The sequence below is a fragment of the Lichenostomus cassidix genome, chromosome Z (assembly GCF_008360975.1).
Source record: "Lichenostomus cassidix isolate B80296 chromosome Z, HeHo_3.0, whole genome shotgun sequence".
NCBI lineage: Eukaryota > Metazoa > Chordata > Aves > Passeriformes > Meliphagidae > Lichenostomus > Lichenostomus cassidix.
Window position 1 is genome coordinate 29,596,388 of NC_139511.1, and position 12,674 is coordinate 29,609,061.

Sequence of the window (12,674 nt, forward strand, 5' to 3'; positions counted from 1 at the left end):
AGCTGCAGTCCATAACACTGAAGTGAAGCAGAGAAAGGAATCTTTTCCAGAGGTGTGAAAGCAGGCCCAAGGGATACGTTCTACATGACATCCTTCTTCACTACTGTACTATCAGTCTCTTTCCAGGCACTCCCGTAAAACAGCAAAATTAATTTAAAATAATAATCCAAGTAATGCCAGTGCTCCCTTGCAATAATCCATTGCAACTAGTTATAAAGTCATTGCTTAAATAGGAAAGCAGAAGCATTTGGACAATACATTGTATTACAAAATACACCAAAGGAACCCTTTCGCTCTGCACTCTGCTGAGAACCAGAACAACAGACCAGAAGCAGAGACATTATTGCTGCATCAGCAGTCAGCATTGCTCCCAACAGCAACAGAAACTTTCATATGGAGCAGCCAGAATCAAAGGCTTTGTGTTCTCTTGGAACAAAGAGTCGAGATTCAGGCAAGGGACAGTGAACTTTGCATCAAAGGAGAAAACAAATAGACAAATAATAGCCTTAAAGAATTTAGTGAGAATGATGTTTCCCTTCCCTCAGGTGTGTGAAGAAACAATTGCAACCTACAAACAGGGGCAGAAAACAACAGGCAAGGTTTTAAGGGCAACATCTCCTCATGGAAACCACCCAGTCTTGCTACTGAAGCCAATGGCTTAAGTTTTTGTTCTGCTCTTATTTCCATGGCCACATCAACATGCAGACATTACACACAACACACAAAGCACAGACATGCCCAGTTCAAACCCTTCAGTAAAACACCTGTATATAGTGGCACATGCAAGCATATTGCCACACGAAAAACTACACATATTTATACAGGTGTGGATCACATCTTCCTCTTAGTAGCTGAATCTCTCAGACTACACTTGTAAACCTTTTTCTCCACTAAAGCCAGGTCATTGCTTGAATTTCTCAAAGAAAAAGTAACCAAAAGGAAGCCTAAAAAAAAAAAATCGAGGATATAAAAAGCTAAATGGGGACCATGTTCAAAATTAAAGATGTTTAGGGACTTGTTACAAAGGTACATACAGATTTGTACTGCAGTATTCAGATGTGGTAGTGGATTAAGCCTGAGTGGAGACCAATTTAAACCTAAGTGACTAGGTCTACAGCTGAGTTTAAACAGCTAAATTTATCTATCTTAAATGCACATATTTATTCAATTAATATGGATTTTTTTTCTCACTGCTCTATTCCTAAGGAAACCATGAAGAAGTTATTGCACAAAAAGAGATAGTCCATTTGAAGTAATGATTTTTTATAGCAGAATGCTCAATCAGCAAAATAAGAAAATATCAGTAACATATAAATAAGAAATACCAGTAAAAACTTCCTTGTATTACCTCTGGGGAAAGAAATGTAGCTCCTACTGGCTGCAGGGCAGGTTTACTGCTTTCAGGGCTAGCTTACAGAACTGTTAGCACAATTTCTTTATGCGACACTTGGGAATTTTAGTCAAACAGGAATAGTTTTTACTCTTTATTTATTAAATAAATGGTGTAAAACATGGTGTAAAATAATTACACCATGGTGAGGTAAGGAAGGGAGCCAGGCCCATCACTGGTTACTTCACAGATAAATGGAAGCAATCAGTATTACCAAGTTCCAATAGGTATCAGAATCACTTATAATAAAGTGATTATGAAAGACTTACAAAATGTAACACTTGATGAATTAGTGTTAACTTTCATTCACTTTTAAGTGACTATGTGCAGGCGAAGGGACCTTTCTGCATTCAGTCTCTCATGCTGGTATTTAAATGAAGCTAGCAAGTAGTGGCAAATAACTAATTTCCTCAGGACAATTATGCACGGGTACTATCAGTGCAAATATGTGTATGAATAAAACTGACTTCTAAGCAGCCCAGAGTTGCTGGCACTTCCTAACAAGCCAAGAGCATAAATAAAGGTGCTGGCCTCTCAGCATGCGGAGCAGTTCACAAGCTACACATTTTTGTACATTATTGCATGTAGATGCTGCAAGAAATTCAACTGCTGTAGTATCTGTTTTGCATTGCATTGTCTCAATCAAGCATTTCAATTAATGCTACCTAAAAATTCCCCCGTGCCTTTGATGTCTTCAGGTATTAATATAAACCTCAAGGATCTTGAAGGATAGAAGCTCTTCAGTTTATGTAGTGAGCAACTACCAATGTTTACCAAATACCACAACAAGCCAATTTTTTCAAAGACCAAACATATTCAGTTCAATCAAAGACTCCTGTAAGTAAGAGACTTTTTCGCCTGCCCAGCAGCACACCTAACTAAAATGAAACCTGGAAAGCATTTCCACATGTTCTGTTGGGCCTGTGTGCAGGTGGATGTCTGTGTTCCATGACACTGCAGGTGGTCCCTGTGCACCAACACCTCTTAAGGCTGAAAAGAACACATACAGGTCAGGTAAGTACTTTTTGAACATGACAATGGTGTTCTCCCTCTTGGTGACTGAAGCCATTTAATTTCCTATCTGGCAGTGATTTGACATACACTTGTCACAGACAGACTGCCAGTGAAGTGATACTTTGGGCCATCCTTGAGTTTTGAGTAAAAGGCTGATTTTATGACAATGCAATGACACACCACCTCTGTTTCAGTCACACTGCATTTATTCAGTGCTGTAACAACTGCTAGTTCCTTATGTTCCCGGGAGAGAGTGGGACAAAAACTTCCAGTCTCACAGCATTTCAGTTAGTTTCTTTGCTTTTATTAACAAGCATATAATATTCATTGGCAAAACACTGGATACAAGCTTCACTATCATAAAATCAAAACATTAAGCATTAATCCCCAATAGGCTTATTCAGACAAAACTAGCCACCAGTAGTACAGGAATTACACAGCAACACAAAGCATAAAAAATTGTAAACTTTTAAATGAAGCTAAGCCAAAAATATGGTTTTACACTCTGACAGTTCCAGAATCTTTATTATGCAACATATGAGGATAAAGGCTTAGTGGTTGCACTGGCTAATTGTCCCTTAACTGCAAAATAATCCATTGCAGAAGGAAAGCAAAAACTTTCCTTTTGTCCAGATAAGTCACTTGAATTAAAGATTCCATCAAACCAATACTTTCAGTTTCAAACAGAAATAACAAAAAGAGTGGAATATCAGTATTCAAAACTCAGGACTTCTTCCTTCAGCCATACCTATCTATTTGCATGAATGATTGCACTGGTTTCTGTGGAACCATCCAGGTTATTACTAAAGTTACCAATGCAGATGCTCACAGAATTGGACATTTAGCTCCTACCCTACCACCGGGACATGAACAGGTCATTGTAGCTTCAAAAGATTTCCAAAAACCTCTAAGTATGATAAAATATGGATCAAATAGTAGAGTCATACCTTTAATTTGTATATAAATAAACAGGTAAAACATTACCTGTTGACTTGCCACAAGACCCAAGTTCCTAGGTATTTTTTGTCCTGATGCAAGTTTTGACTAAAGCCGAGATTGAAGCATTGTTCCATGTTCTTTAATAATGTTCTCTGCATCTTTTTCTTCAACAACAGATCTCAATACCTAAGTAACATTTAATTATCTCTTACGTAGGGAGACTCATGTGTGGAACAATTTCTTTCCCTTTTATCAACTTTAGGCAGACTAACTGAAGTTGCATTAATATTTTCAGTGAAATATCCAAACTGAAGTGATTACCTGAGGAAAAGCAGAAACTTGATTTTTCTGTTCAGTAAAGCCTTCTGTACAAAATATGTACTTAAGATTCATCTCACTGATGTACAGACTGGTGGCTTTTTCCTATTTTATTTATCTCAATGTAATATGCAGAATGCTGTAAAATAGCAAGCTATATTTATCATCTAGTAGAAAAAAAAAAATCTGTAGATCCCCTAGGACTGTGTTGTTACAAAGACAATAAGAGCCAGACGAGCTTTCAAAGGCTCATAGCCTATTGGAAAAAATAGCACCATCATAGTTGTAGTCTGATATTTTTTATGGTCCCATATCTCCTGAGGTGACAGTGTTGTGTACACTATTGCACAACCAGTAAAAAAATTTTTTCCCAGGTTTGATGGTACACAAATATACCAGACCTAACAATGGCACCAAAACATTTTCAGATAGGCTGCAAGTCTTGTCGATTGCTTCCACAATTCACATTAAGGTTTCTTGCAAGATCATTTATTTTAAAATATTGCTGACAGATAGTTCTTGTACTTACACAAATTTTAAATCCCCCATTTCACTCTTAAAACAAAAAATGGAACAAAGCAAAAAACACACACACCCACGCCCAAATAACAGCCCCAAATAAAACTCCATTTGAACAAGTAAGAAAAGCCATCTACATTCCTTTTAAATGTATGGTAAGTAGATGCTACATTTACAATTTAAACATATGCCTAATAAATGCATGTTTCAAACCTATTGCACAAAAGCATAAGTAATGCTCTTTATCCATACAAAACAAAAACATACAGATGAAAGCTACTCAAACTCAATGTAAAATGAAGAAGCTTGTAAAAACATCTTACAATTTCATTTTATATGCCCGTAAATAAAGCTGGACCACTGAAACCAAAAATACTTGGATGGTAAAATAAGATAGAAGGCTTAAAATAGAATAAATAATTTTATAAAGTTAAAATTTAAACCCCCAAATCTTATTTAAATCAGTATTATATATCCTATCTGAATTCTTTATTTTTAATGAAAGTATACTTCATGAGACTCTGAACCCAGGTGATTCATCAGTCTCATTGCTGCTGAGGATAATGCACCAAGATACTTCCGTACTGCAATTATTTACCAGCGTAAGAAATTGCAAAAACTACTTCACAGTAATGGCATCTTCACAAAAGCCAAAATAAACTACTCTCACCAGGATTAAGAATTGTGTATGGCCGAATCCAAATTTTAGTTCAACTTTGAACAGTATCAGTGTTACTTTACCAAATACAATCTTGACATAAATTAACTGTCTGTCAAGTGTCACAGAAATGAAGCAAGGCTCTGACCCAAAGAAGACCTTGCTCTGTGTATTGTAGTCTTTTAGTGAGACCAACATATGGTGCAGACACGGTAACATCACTCCCAAGGGAAATTTTTGTAGTGAAGACGTTATCACATGTGATTTAGAAAAATAACTGAGTGACTTTGGAGTTTTACTTTGATTTGGGGTTTATTTTGTTTGGGGTTTTGTTTGTTTGTTTACTGGTGTGGTTTTATCAGATTAAACACATTGCAAAAGCAGTTACACACAATTACAAGCAAAAACCCCAGCTATAGGTATTAATACTGGCTTGAATTTATGTATTCATATAGTTATAAACAGTTTTCTATATACTGATAGCACCATAACAAATTCAAGTGATTCTAAAGATGGTTAAAAACTTATAGGTTTTGTATTGTAAGTTGTTACAGCAAGAGATAGATTTGAAAGGCTTCTGAATTTGTGTGTTTGTAATTAATTTCTCAGTTGCTCAAGTACACAGGGAAGCAATAAATCCCAACGTACTTTAACAGCACTGCGTCAATATCTAGTTATACAAAAGGTTTCTGCAGTACACACACTCTGAGGTAGGCAGATCTCATTTATATGTGTATATGTGTGTATATATATATATATATTTGCTTTTATGTGTGTGTGTATACATATATTCTGATTAAGGTGGTTAATCAGATGCTGTCTGGCAGCTTTAGTTTTATGTCTACATCAGGTACAGCCACTGTGTGTATACTCTGGGTGAACAGAGGGGGGACCCTTACAGTCCTGTTCATATTCTCAGTGGCAAAGCCAGCCTCTTATTTACATTAGAACAGTAACAACCACGTGAAAAACAGCTCCAGGAAGGCCCAGTATGTCAGCTTGTGTACACATCCATACTACCTGCATTCACTGTTTTCATGGAAAGTTTTAAAAATGGTAGACACATGATCTCATTTGTTCTTTTCTGCCAGATCAAGCAAGGACTGAAAAAAAGCTAAAAATACACATATCTGAGTTCACAAACAGCAAGACAAAATAAGAGCCACGATTGATTCCATGAATCACAGACATGCACACACAAACTCCACACAAAAACCATATGTGGAGTTCTGTGTAACCTAAACATTTAAATGCAGCTATCTTACTTTCACCTGCAAAGACAGAAGTGTGTTCTGGCCTTTGTGTGGCTCTCTTTTCCATCTCCACAATTCAGTAGACTCCCTTTCATTCTCTGCTCACATAGTTTTTTATTTCCTTCCTATTCACATCTGTGACTGCAACCAAAAATAAGGAGCCCTGCTTTCAAAGGTTAAGCACAAGCAGCAGCAGAGCTGGGAAGGAGGAGTGAAGACTCCAAAGAAAGAAATTGAGGAACATGTGCTGAGGAATGTAGTGCTTTGAAAACTCAAGAAGAGGAAGAAGATTTGAAATGTTTAGATAAATCTCTTGCAGTACCAGCTTCCGGTTATCAAGTAACACTTTCTAACAGAAGAGGCAAAGGAGCACAGCAAGAGGAAGCAGGGCTTCTTATCGAAAGACAATTTAACAAAAAAATAACAGGGTCTTATAATAAAAAGAGCAACTAGCATTTTCACCTGACAGGAAAACTCTTCCAAAAATTAGGTTAACTATTTCCAGCTGGCAATAATAGGGCATAGACTGTTTTCAGCAACTTGACACCTGTGCCAGACAAATGTTCTCACAATCATACTGTATATGCCATAGTGGATACAGCTTGCAGAAATCACTTTCAACTACTCTTTTTAAAAATCCAAATATTACAAAAAAGCCTTACAAAAAGTGCAGTGAGCCCTGCTAAGTGCTATTGAGGGTGCTTTCTATAACATATATAGTTATATGTGTATATAGATGTATGTACCCATACATACATGAATGTGTATTACCTTGCATCAATTAGGGCTGATGCAAGCAACATTATTAGTTAAGGCCAAAAGGTGCTGAAATAATCTTGTCTGACTCCCCATTCCTCCCTACCCCAAGTTAGCTAGGAATTGCAGTAAGGAAAATGCTATGGTTTCATAAGAAAACAGCTAAAGAAATATAAAGCTGCCCATAATATCTGAGGAAGTTTTAATCAGTGAAATGAAAAATCTGCCATACTCCCAAGGTTGTCCAAGAGCCACTGTTTCAACAGCTAGTGATAGCAAATTCTCTCTAAATTAAAAACTGATTTCTGCAAGCCACAACTACATAAGAAATGTTTATTTTTAAGAAATTCACAAATCTAGCACTTGTGAGTATTTGTCATTACGTGGTGCAATTTATACCATAGCAAAATATGTATCACGGCACATTAAAATCAACTGAAATTATTTCTTACCAAATTAATACATATACAGAAGTATCAAAACTTTATTAAAACACAAGGTAAGGGAGAGCAATAACTGGGCAAAAATGACGAATTTATTGGTTTCCCAGATTTTCTTAAGTTTTCAATGCAGCATAATAAATTATCACCAGTCACTGTATTATTAGGTATGTTCAATGCTCTACATAATAACTTGAATAAAGCCAATGCAATCAGGCATACTATATAAGACAATAACACTTTGCAAAAATATAGTTTTTAAAGATTTAGAATGCGAAAAGTAACTAAATGCAACTTGGTGTCAAAAGCAACATATATATATCACCCCACAACACTCTAAATTTTTTTCTGTGTAACTGTAAGAGACAAATCAGGCTGAGCTACATGAACTGTGAAGTGTTTTCAGTATCTGTAAACTTAATGCTGGTAGTGTCTTGCTGAGTTCAGACTTCTTTCTTCCGTACAAAAAAAGTATAAATATTTTCTGCCCAGAAGTCTAGGTAATGCATCCCTAGAAGAAATATTCAGGACAGTCCACTATGAAAGCCCTCCAATCTTCCAAAATTATTCAGCTGGTTTGTGTCATGTGGTTAGTGATGCACTAAGGTGCCAGATGATAGTCTCTGCAAAAAGCTCTGTCCAGAAGGACAATAAAGTTCCCTTACAGCAAGTCCATTTTGGGTCTATAATGTAGCAGTAGAGGTGCTTTCTGCAAAACAGAAATACCAGTAAGTTAAGAAACAAACCTCAGACTAATCTGTTTAGTAGGATAAACTTCTGTGTCATAAACTAAAGCTTCAATTAAAGACCAGAACAGCTATCTTGTCTGTCAAAAATTCACCAAGACAAAGACAAGGCACATCTTCATCTGTGAGGCTCAAACAAGATAAAAAACCCTTTCCTCTTTATCTCAGGAGCAGATCTGTTTATCTTGGAAATCTCCCTCAAGTAAGAGACATGCCTACAAAGCAGTATTAGAGTATGTGGTATTTCACATTTAATAGCTCTCACTTGACTCCTCTTCTGTGAAAGTATCCATTTATTTATTTTTTTTTAATGAATAGGTAAACTTCTAACAACAACAACATCCTGCACTATGGAGCTCTGTGTCTCATGAAAACAATTACTTCAGATTGTTTGTTCTGGACCTCCCACATCTCAGTTTCATTTTACATCCCCTACTTCTTTCACGTGGGAAGGCAGTTTACAGTTCTGTTTTCCACATGACTCACAATTCCACAGATCTCCCTGATAAAGGTGAAGAGTAGACTATAAAGATGCATGTCAATTTGATGCTCCTGTTTAGTTCTCCCTGCTACCACACAAACCCCTAAAATTTGCATTGTATCCTTTTATCTGTAAAAACATTCAACTTCAGGTGTTTGTTAATCACTGGTCACTCAGAAAGTGACCAGTGTCACTTTTACAAAGCTTGTAAAGGCTTTGTCCAGTACTTTATCATCGATCTGTCATTAACCTAATAATGACAATGCTGTCACTGCACTGTTAATGAACTACTTCAAATCTGTTTCCAGGTCATTCAGAAACACCATATAAAACAGATTCCAGCAGGATTCCACTTGTGACATCTCTGCATTTTTAACACTGACCATTGACTTTATACTGCAACTCATACACAGGTCAATTATTTTTCAACTCCAAGACACAAAAACGCTTCTCTATTCCCATGTGGACCTGTTCTAGATATGCATTCAATGCCATCGAGTAATTTCACCTCAGTGTACACTATATGCTCAGAATGTGTTGCTGTTCCATTACAAATACTAACTTCTTCCAATAATCCTATGTATACATATACTGACTCTGTTCAGTGTTGAATTCCCTCCTAGGTGTTCAGTTTTGCTATTCATTCTTACCACCTGAAAGGGTTAAAAATGACACTTCCTTGTAGCTTCCACTTCCTTTGCCAGACTTGATAACAATTTGACAGCTAATGCAGTGTTCCCTCATCTCTTGCAATGAATATTTAATTCTCCTTTCCTTCATCTACTGGAAACAAATAAATACATGGGGTGTCTAAGGATGCTTATAAAAGTACCTTTTATTGAGTTTGCGGTTACCGCAGTATAGTTCCAAATTATTGCTATTTTATAAACATTTTATTTGGGCACTTCACAATTTACTTGGAACCACTGTGTCATACCTTAAATCTCCATCTAGTAACAACTACAAACTTGAGCGTGTGGTCCTTGCCAAGAATCTCTTCATTGCATAATATGTCCAGCTGACAAAAAAAAGGTGACAGTTAATTCATTGGGACCCAGTACATCAAACAACATATTTCACATAATACTACACATTTAACAAGACTTTCTTCTCTGAAGATATTGGAACTGGTAATCCTGCAGTTGCCCTGCAGACACAAATAATACCAGGAAAAGAAAAGATAATATCTGCCTTCAACATGAAGTACTGAAAGACCATGTCAGTGCCTGCCTAGGAAATACAATATGATCTGGACTTAACTGTTTGATTTATCTTCCCAAGCAGTATTAATGCCCTTTCCTGAAAGCCTTATCTGCTTTTAAACAGGTTGAATAAATGAGGAAGGAAACAGAAATCTCAAAGACAGCTATCATTTAGCATATTATGATTTTTTTTTTTAATCTATCACCAGTTAGGTGGCATCATTACAAGGATACACTTTTTAAAAAAACCCTGTCTGCCACATACTTATATGCCATATTTATGGTTTTTTTGCAGATACTCAATAAGTATTCTCATTTTCTATCTCAGTTTTGAAAAATCTGGTTATCAGAAACAGGGAGAATCTCAACATAAAAGCATGGGATCATATGACTGCTAATCAGCTGAACTACAATATCTGAACGTGAACTAAAACCAGGGAACATGCATGAGTCAGTAAGTTCCACCAAGGTGGCTTATATCATGATGCTTTGCCCCACAGCCTGGAAAGGCCTGAATGTGCATGCAGTCCACTTACATGGCAATAACTCAAACCTGCAATAGTCTGTAACAAGCAACCAAGTGCCCACAAGCTTAAACTCTCTTTCTATGTTACTTGGTACTGGTACAATGATTACACCACCATTTATGTACCTTTTAAGAAGGTAGAAAGGGATAGCAAAGGAACAAACAGTTCTCCCGAAAGTTCTTCCTTCAGTAAAAGCAAAGTAGCTTTTTAGGACAGACTGGCATAGTGCATTGGAAGGCTTACACATGCATCTACCAGAAGAATGTATTTTAAAAAAAAACCCTTTTGAACAATCCTTGTATCTTTGCAGCTGCTGGGCTAAAACCAGGAGTCAACCACTTCTGAGCCGGCTGAGGCCAAGACAGGATACACCATTTTGTTTCAGGAAGACCAGCAGAGTTTGGGGACATACTTTAACCATAACACAGAGTGTTATTTTAAAGTGTACAGAAGTTATGAAGGGAAAGTGATAGGCAAATTAGCTGTTGAGCAGAAAGGTGTTGACACACTGGACTGGAAAGCAGGTGATTTCATTTGAATGAAGAGTCTTAATAAAATTCAATGAATCAGTGTAATAATGTGGAATTGAGAGATGTCAAGCTGAAAGTCAACTGAGATGTTCAGAGACTGTGACCAAGATCCAGCCAAGTGATAAACAGAGGCTGCATTCATATTTGGCTGTTAATTTTTAACTCTGATCTAGGAGAAGAGCAAAGTATTGCTTTCCCTTCTGTACCTTTCACCTTAAATTCTTCCCGTGATTCCGTGTAAAGACAGAGAAAAGTAGGCATCTGATAACACTCTGGTTGTGGTATGCAGCAACTTCACTTTGAGCTTCAGTAAGAGCACAGAAGAGAAACCAGTATTTGTGGTACTTTCTCTTTAACTGGGCTTTGGTAGCATTAAAGTGTTTGTTACTGCCTGGCCCCTGCACAGAGGGCAAACCTCCGGAAAGGGTGGGGATAAACTCAACTACAACCTATCAAACAAATCATCTTGCCAGAGTTCATTTCAACACATGTGGAAGTATATTGCCAAGCCTTTCAGCTGAACTACTTATAAACGCACATGAAAAGATGCATGCAAAATAAGTGGCAAGGCCGGTACAGACCCAAGAAAGGACAATAAAATGGCTATATAACATATGATTCAAGAAGCAGTATATGCTTCTGTTTTCCGAAAATAAAATCATTATAAAAGACATTCTTTTGCAAAGGAACAAACTCAACCCTTTAAAGTTTTTGTATCAATAAACTTATTTTAAAAAATTGAAGTATTACCTCATTAAAAGAAGAAAGGTTCAGTTTTTTGGCAATGAACTTCTTTAGATGCAAGACTGTTGCCTGTGCTGAGCAACGAATCCATTTTCGTTTCAATCCACGCAATTTGCTGCTATTGCACTCCAAGCAGATGCTCACCTTCAGGAAAAGACAAACCATCAAAAGTTGGCTGGAACAATTTTCTGCAGTCCCCCATTATGTATTCCACATGCAGTTATTATTAATACAATAAAGTGAAGTACAGTACTAGTATTCTTTAAACTGAAATGTCTAATAAACCCCCCACATTCTCTAAGACCTTGTAAGCTGAGTGGTAAGTAATAGACAAAAATGTTCAAGAAGTTATTTTTGATGTCAGAACAAGGCTGCATCAGTCCAAATTCATAGGCTGTCAATAACTCAAGAGAACCATATGATAAAAGCTAAAACCAGAAAACAGTAAGAAAATCATGACAATTCTTAATGATTGCTTCTAACACAACTTCTTACTTTTAAAGCAACTGCTAATCTAGTTTAATTTTAACACGTTTAAAAAGAATGAATACAAATGATGTAACAAATTTTTTGTATTTTCATTTCTTCTCGCATCCAGCTATTCATTACAGTCTAAGTTCTTTGTGGTGATATGCTTCTATGCACTAGGAGTATCTAGTAACAAGTACAATCCCTTTAAAATTCCCTTACATGGCAATTGAAAAGAAAATTAACCCAAGCTAAAGTTACCCTGGACACACATAACAGAAAAACATAAAAGGCATGGCTTGTTTATCCAAAAGGAGTTTTCACCTTCAAACAAGCTTTGTGTTTAAAACTTAACAGTGGGTTTTTTCCTGCTTTTCTGCTATTTGTATGGTATAGGGCTAACACAAACTTAGTATTAAAGGCTGAAAACAAAGTATGTAGTAAGTTAGTAAGAATGCCAGTAAGAGTGCTGTTAAGGAAACTTCCCTGTCTGATCATCCAGGAACCACTCTGGCAGTCACATTCTCACCACCTGGGATTGAAGCCTCCTAATAGCTACACCCCTCACACTCACAGTCAGACCAGGATTCCTCACCAGATCAACCCCAGGTTTCCCACAGCAGAGTATCAGAAATCCAGATCCTTCAGATAGCTTAATCGTGGTACAATAACTAAAAAGTAATAGCTCT

The 12,674-nt window shown here is 36.7% G+C and overlaps 1 protein-coding gene across 12 annotated transcripts in view; it reads right to left on the reverse strand.

The window, feature by feature from the left end:
* Positions 1 to 2,686: 2,686 nt before the first annotated feature.
* The window catches only part of PCGF3 (polycomb group ring finger 3), a 56,262-nt gene continuing 46,274 nt past the window's right edge, over positions 2,687 to 12,674 (reverse strand). For 11 of the 12 annotated variants that reach the window (XM_085043764.1, XM_085043763.1, XM_085043765.1 and 8 more), the window contains 3 exons: positions 11,524 to 11,661; positions 9,452 to 9,532; positions 2,687 to 7,996 (listed from right to left, as the gene is read on the reverse strand). In XM_085043764.1, the coding sequence (XP_084899890.1) occupies positions 7,949 to 7,996; positions 9,452 to 9,532; positions 11,524 to 11,661 (267 nt within the window). In that variant the 3' untranslated portion in view covers positions 2,687 to 7,948. Of the gene's footprint in view, positions 7,997 to 9,164; positions 9,298 to 9,451; positions 9,533 to 11,523; positions 11,662 to 12,674 lie in introns of all 12 variants that reach the window. The other variant, XR_014847113.1, reaches the window with a different exon arrangement.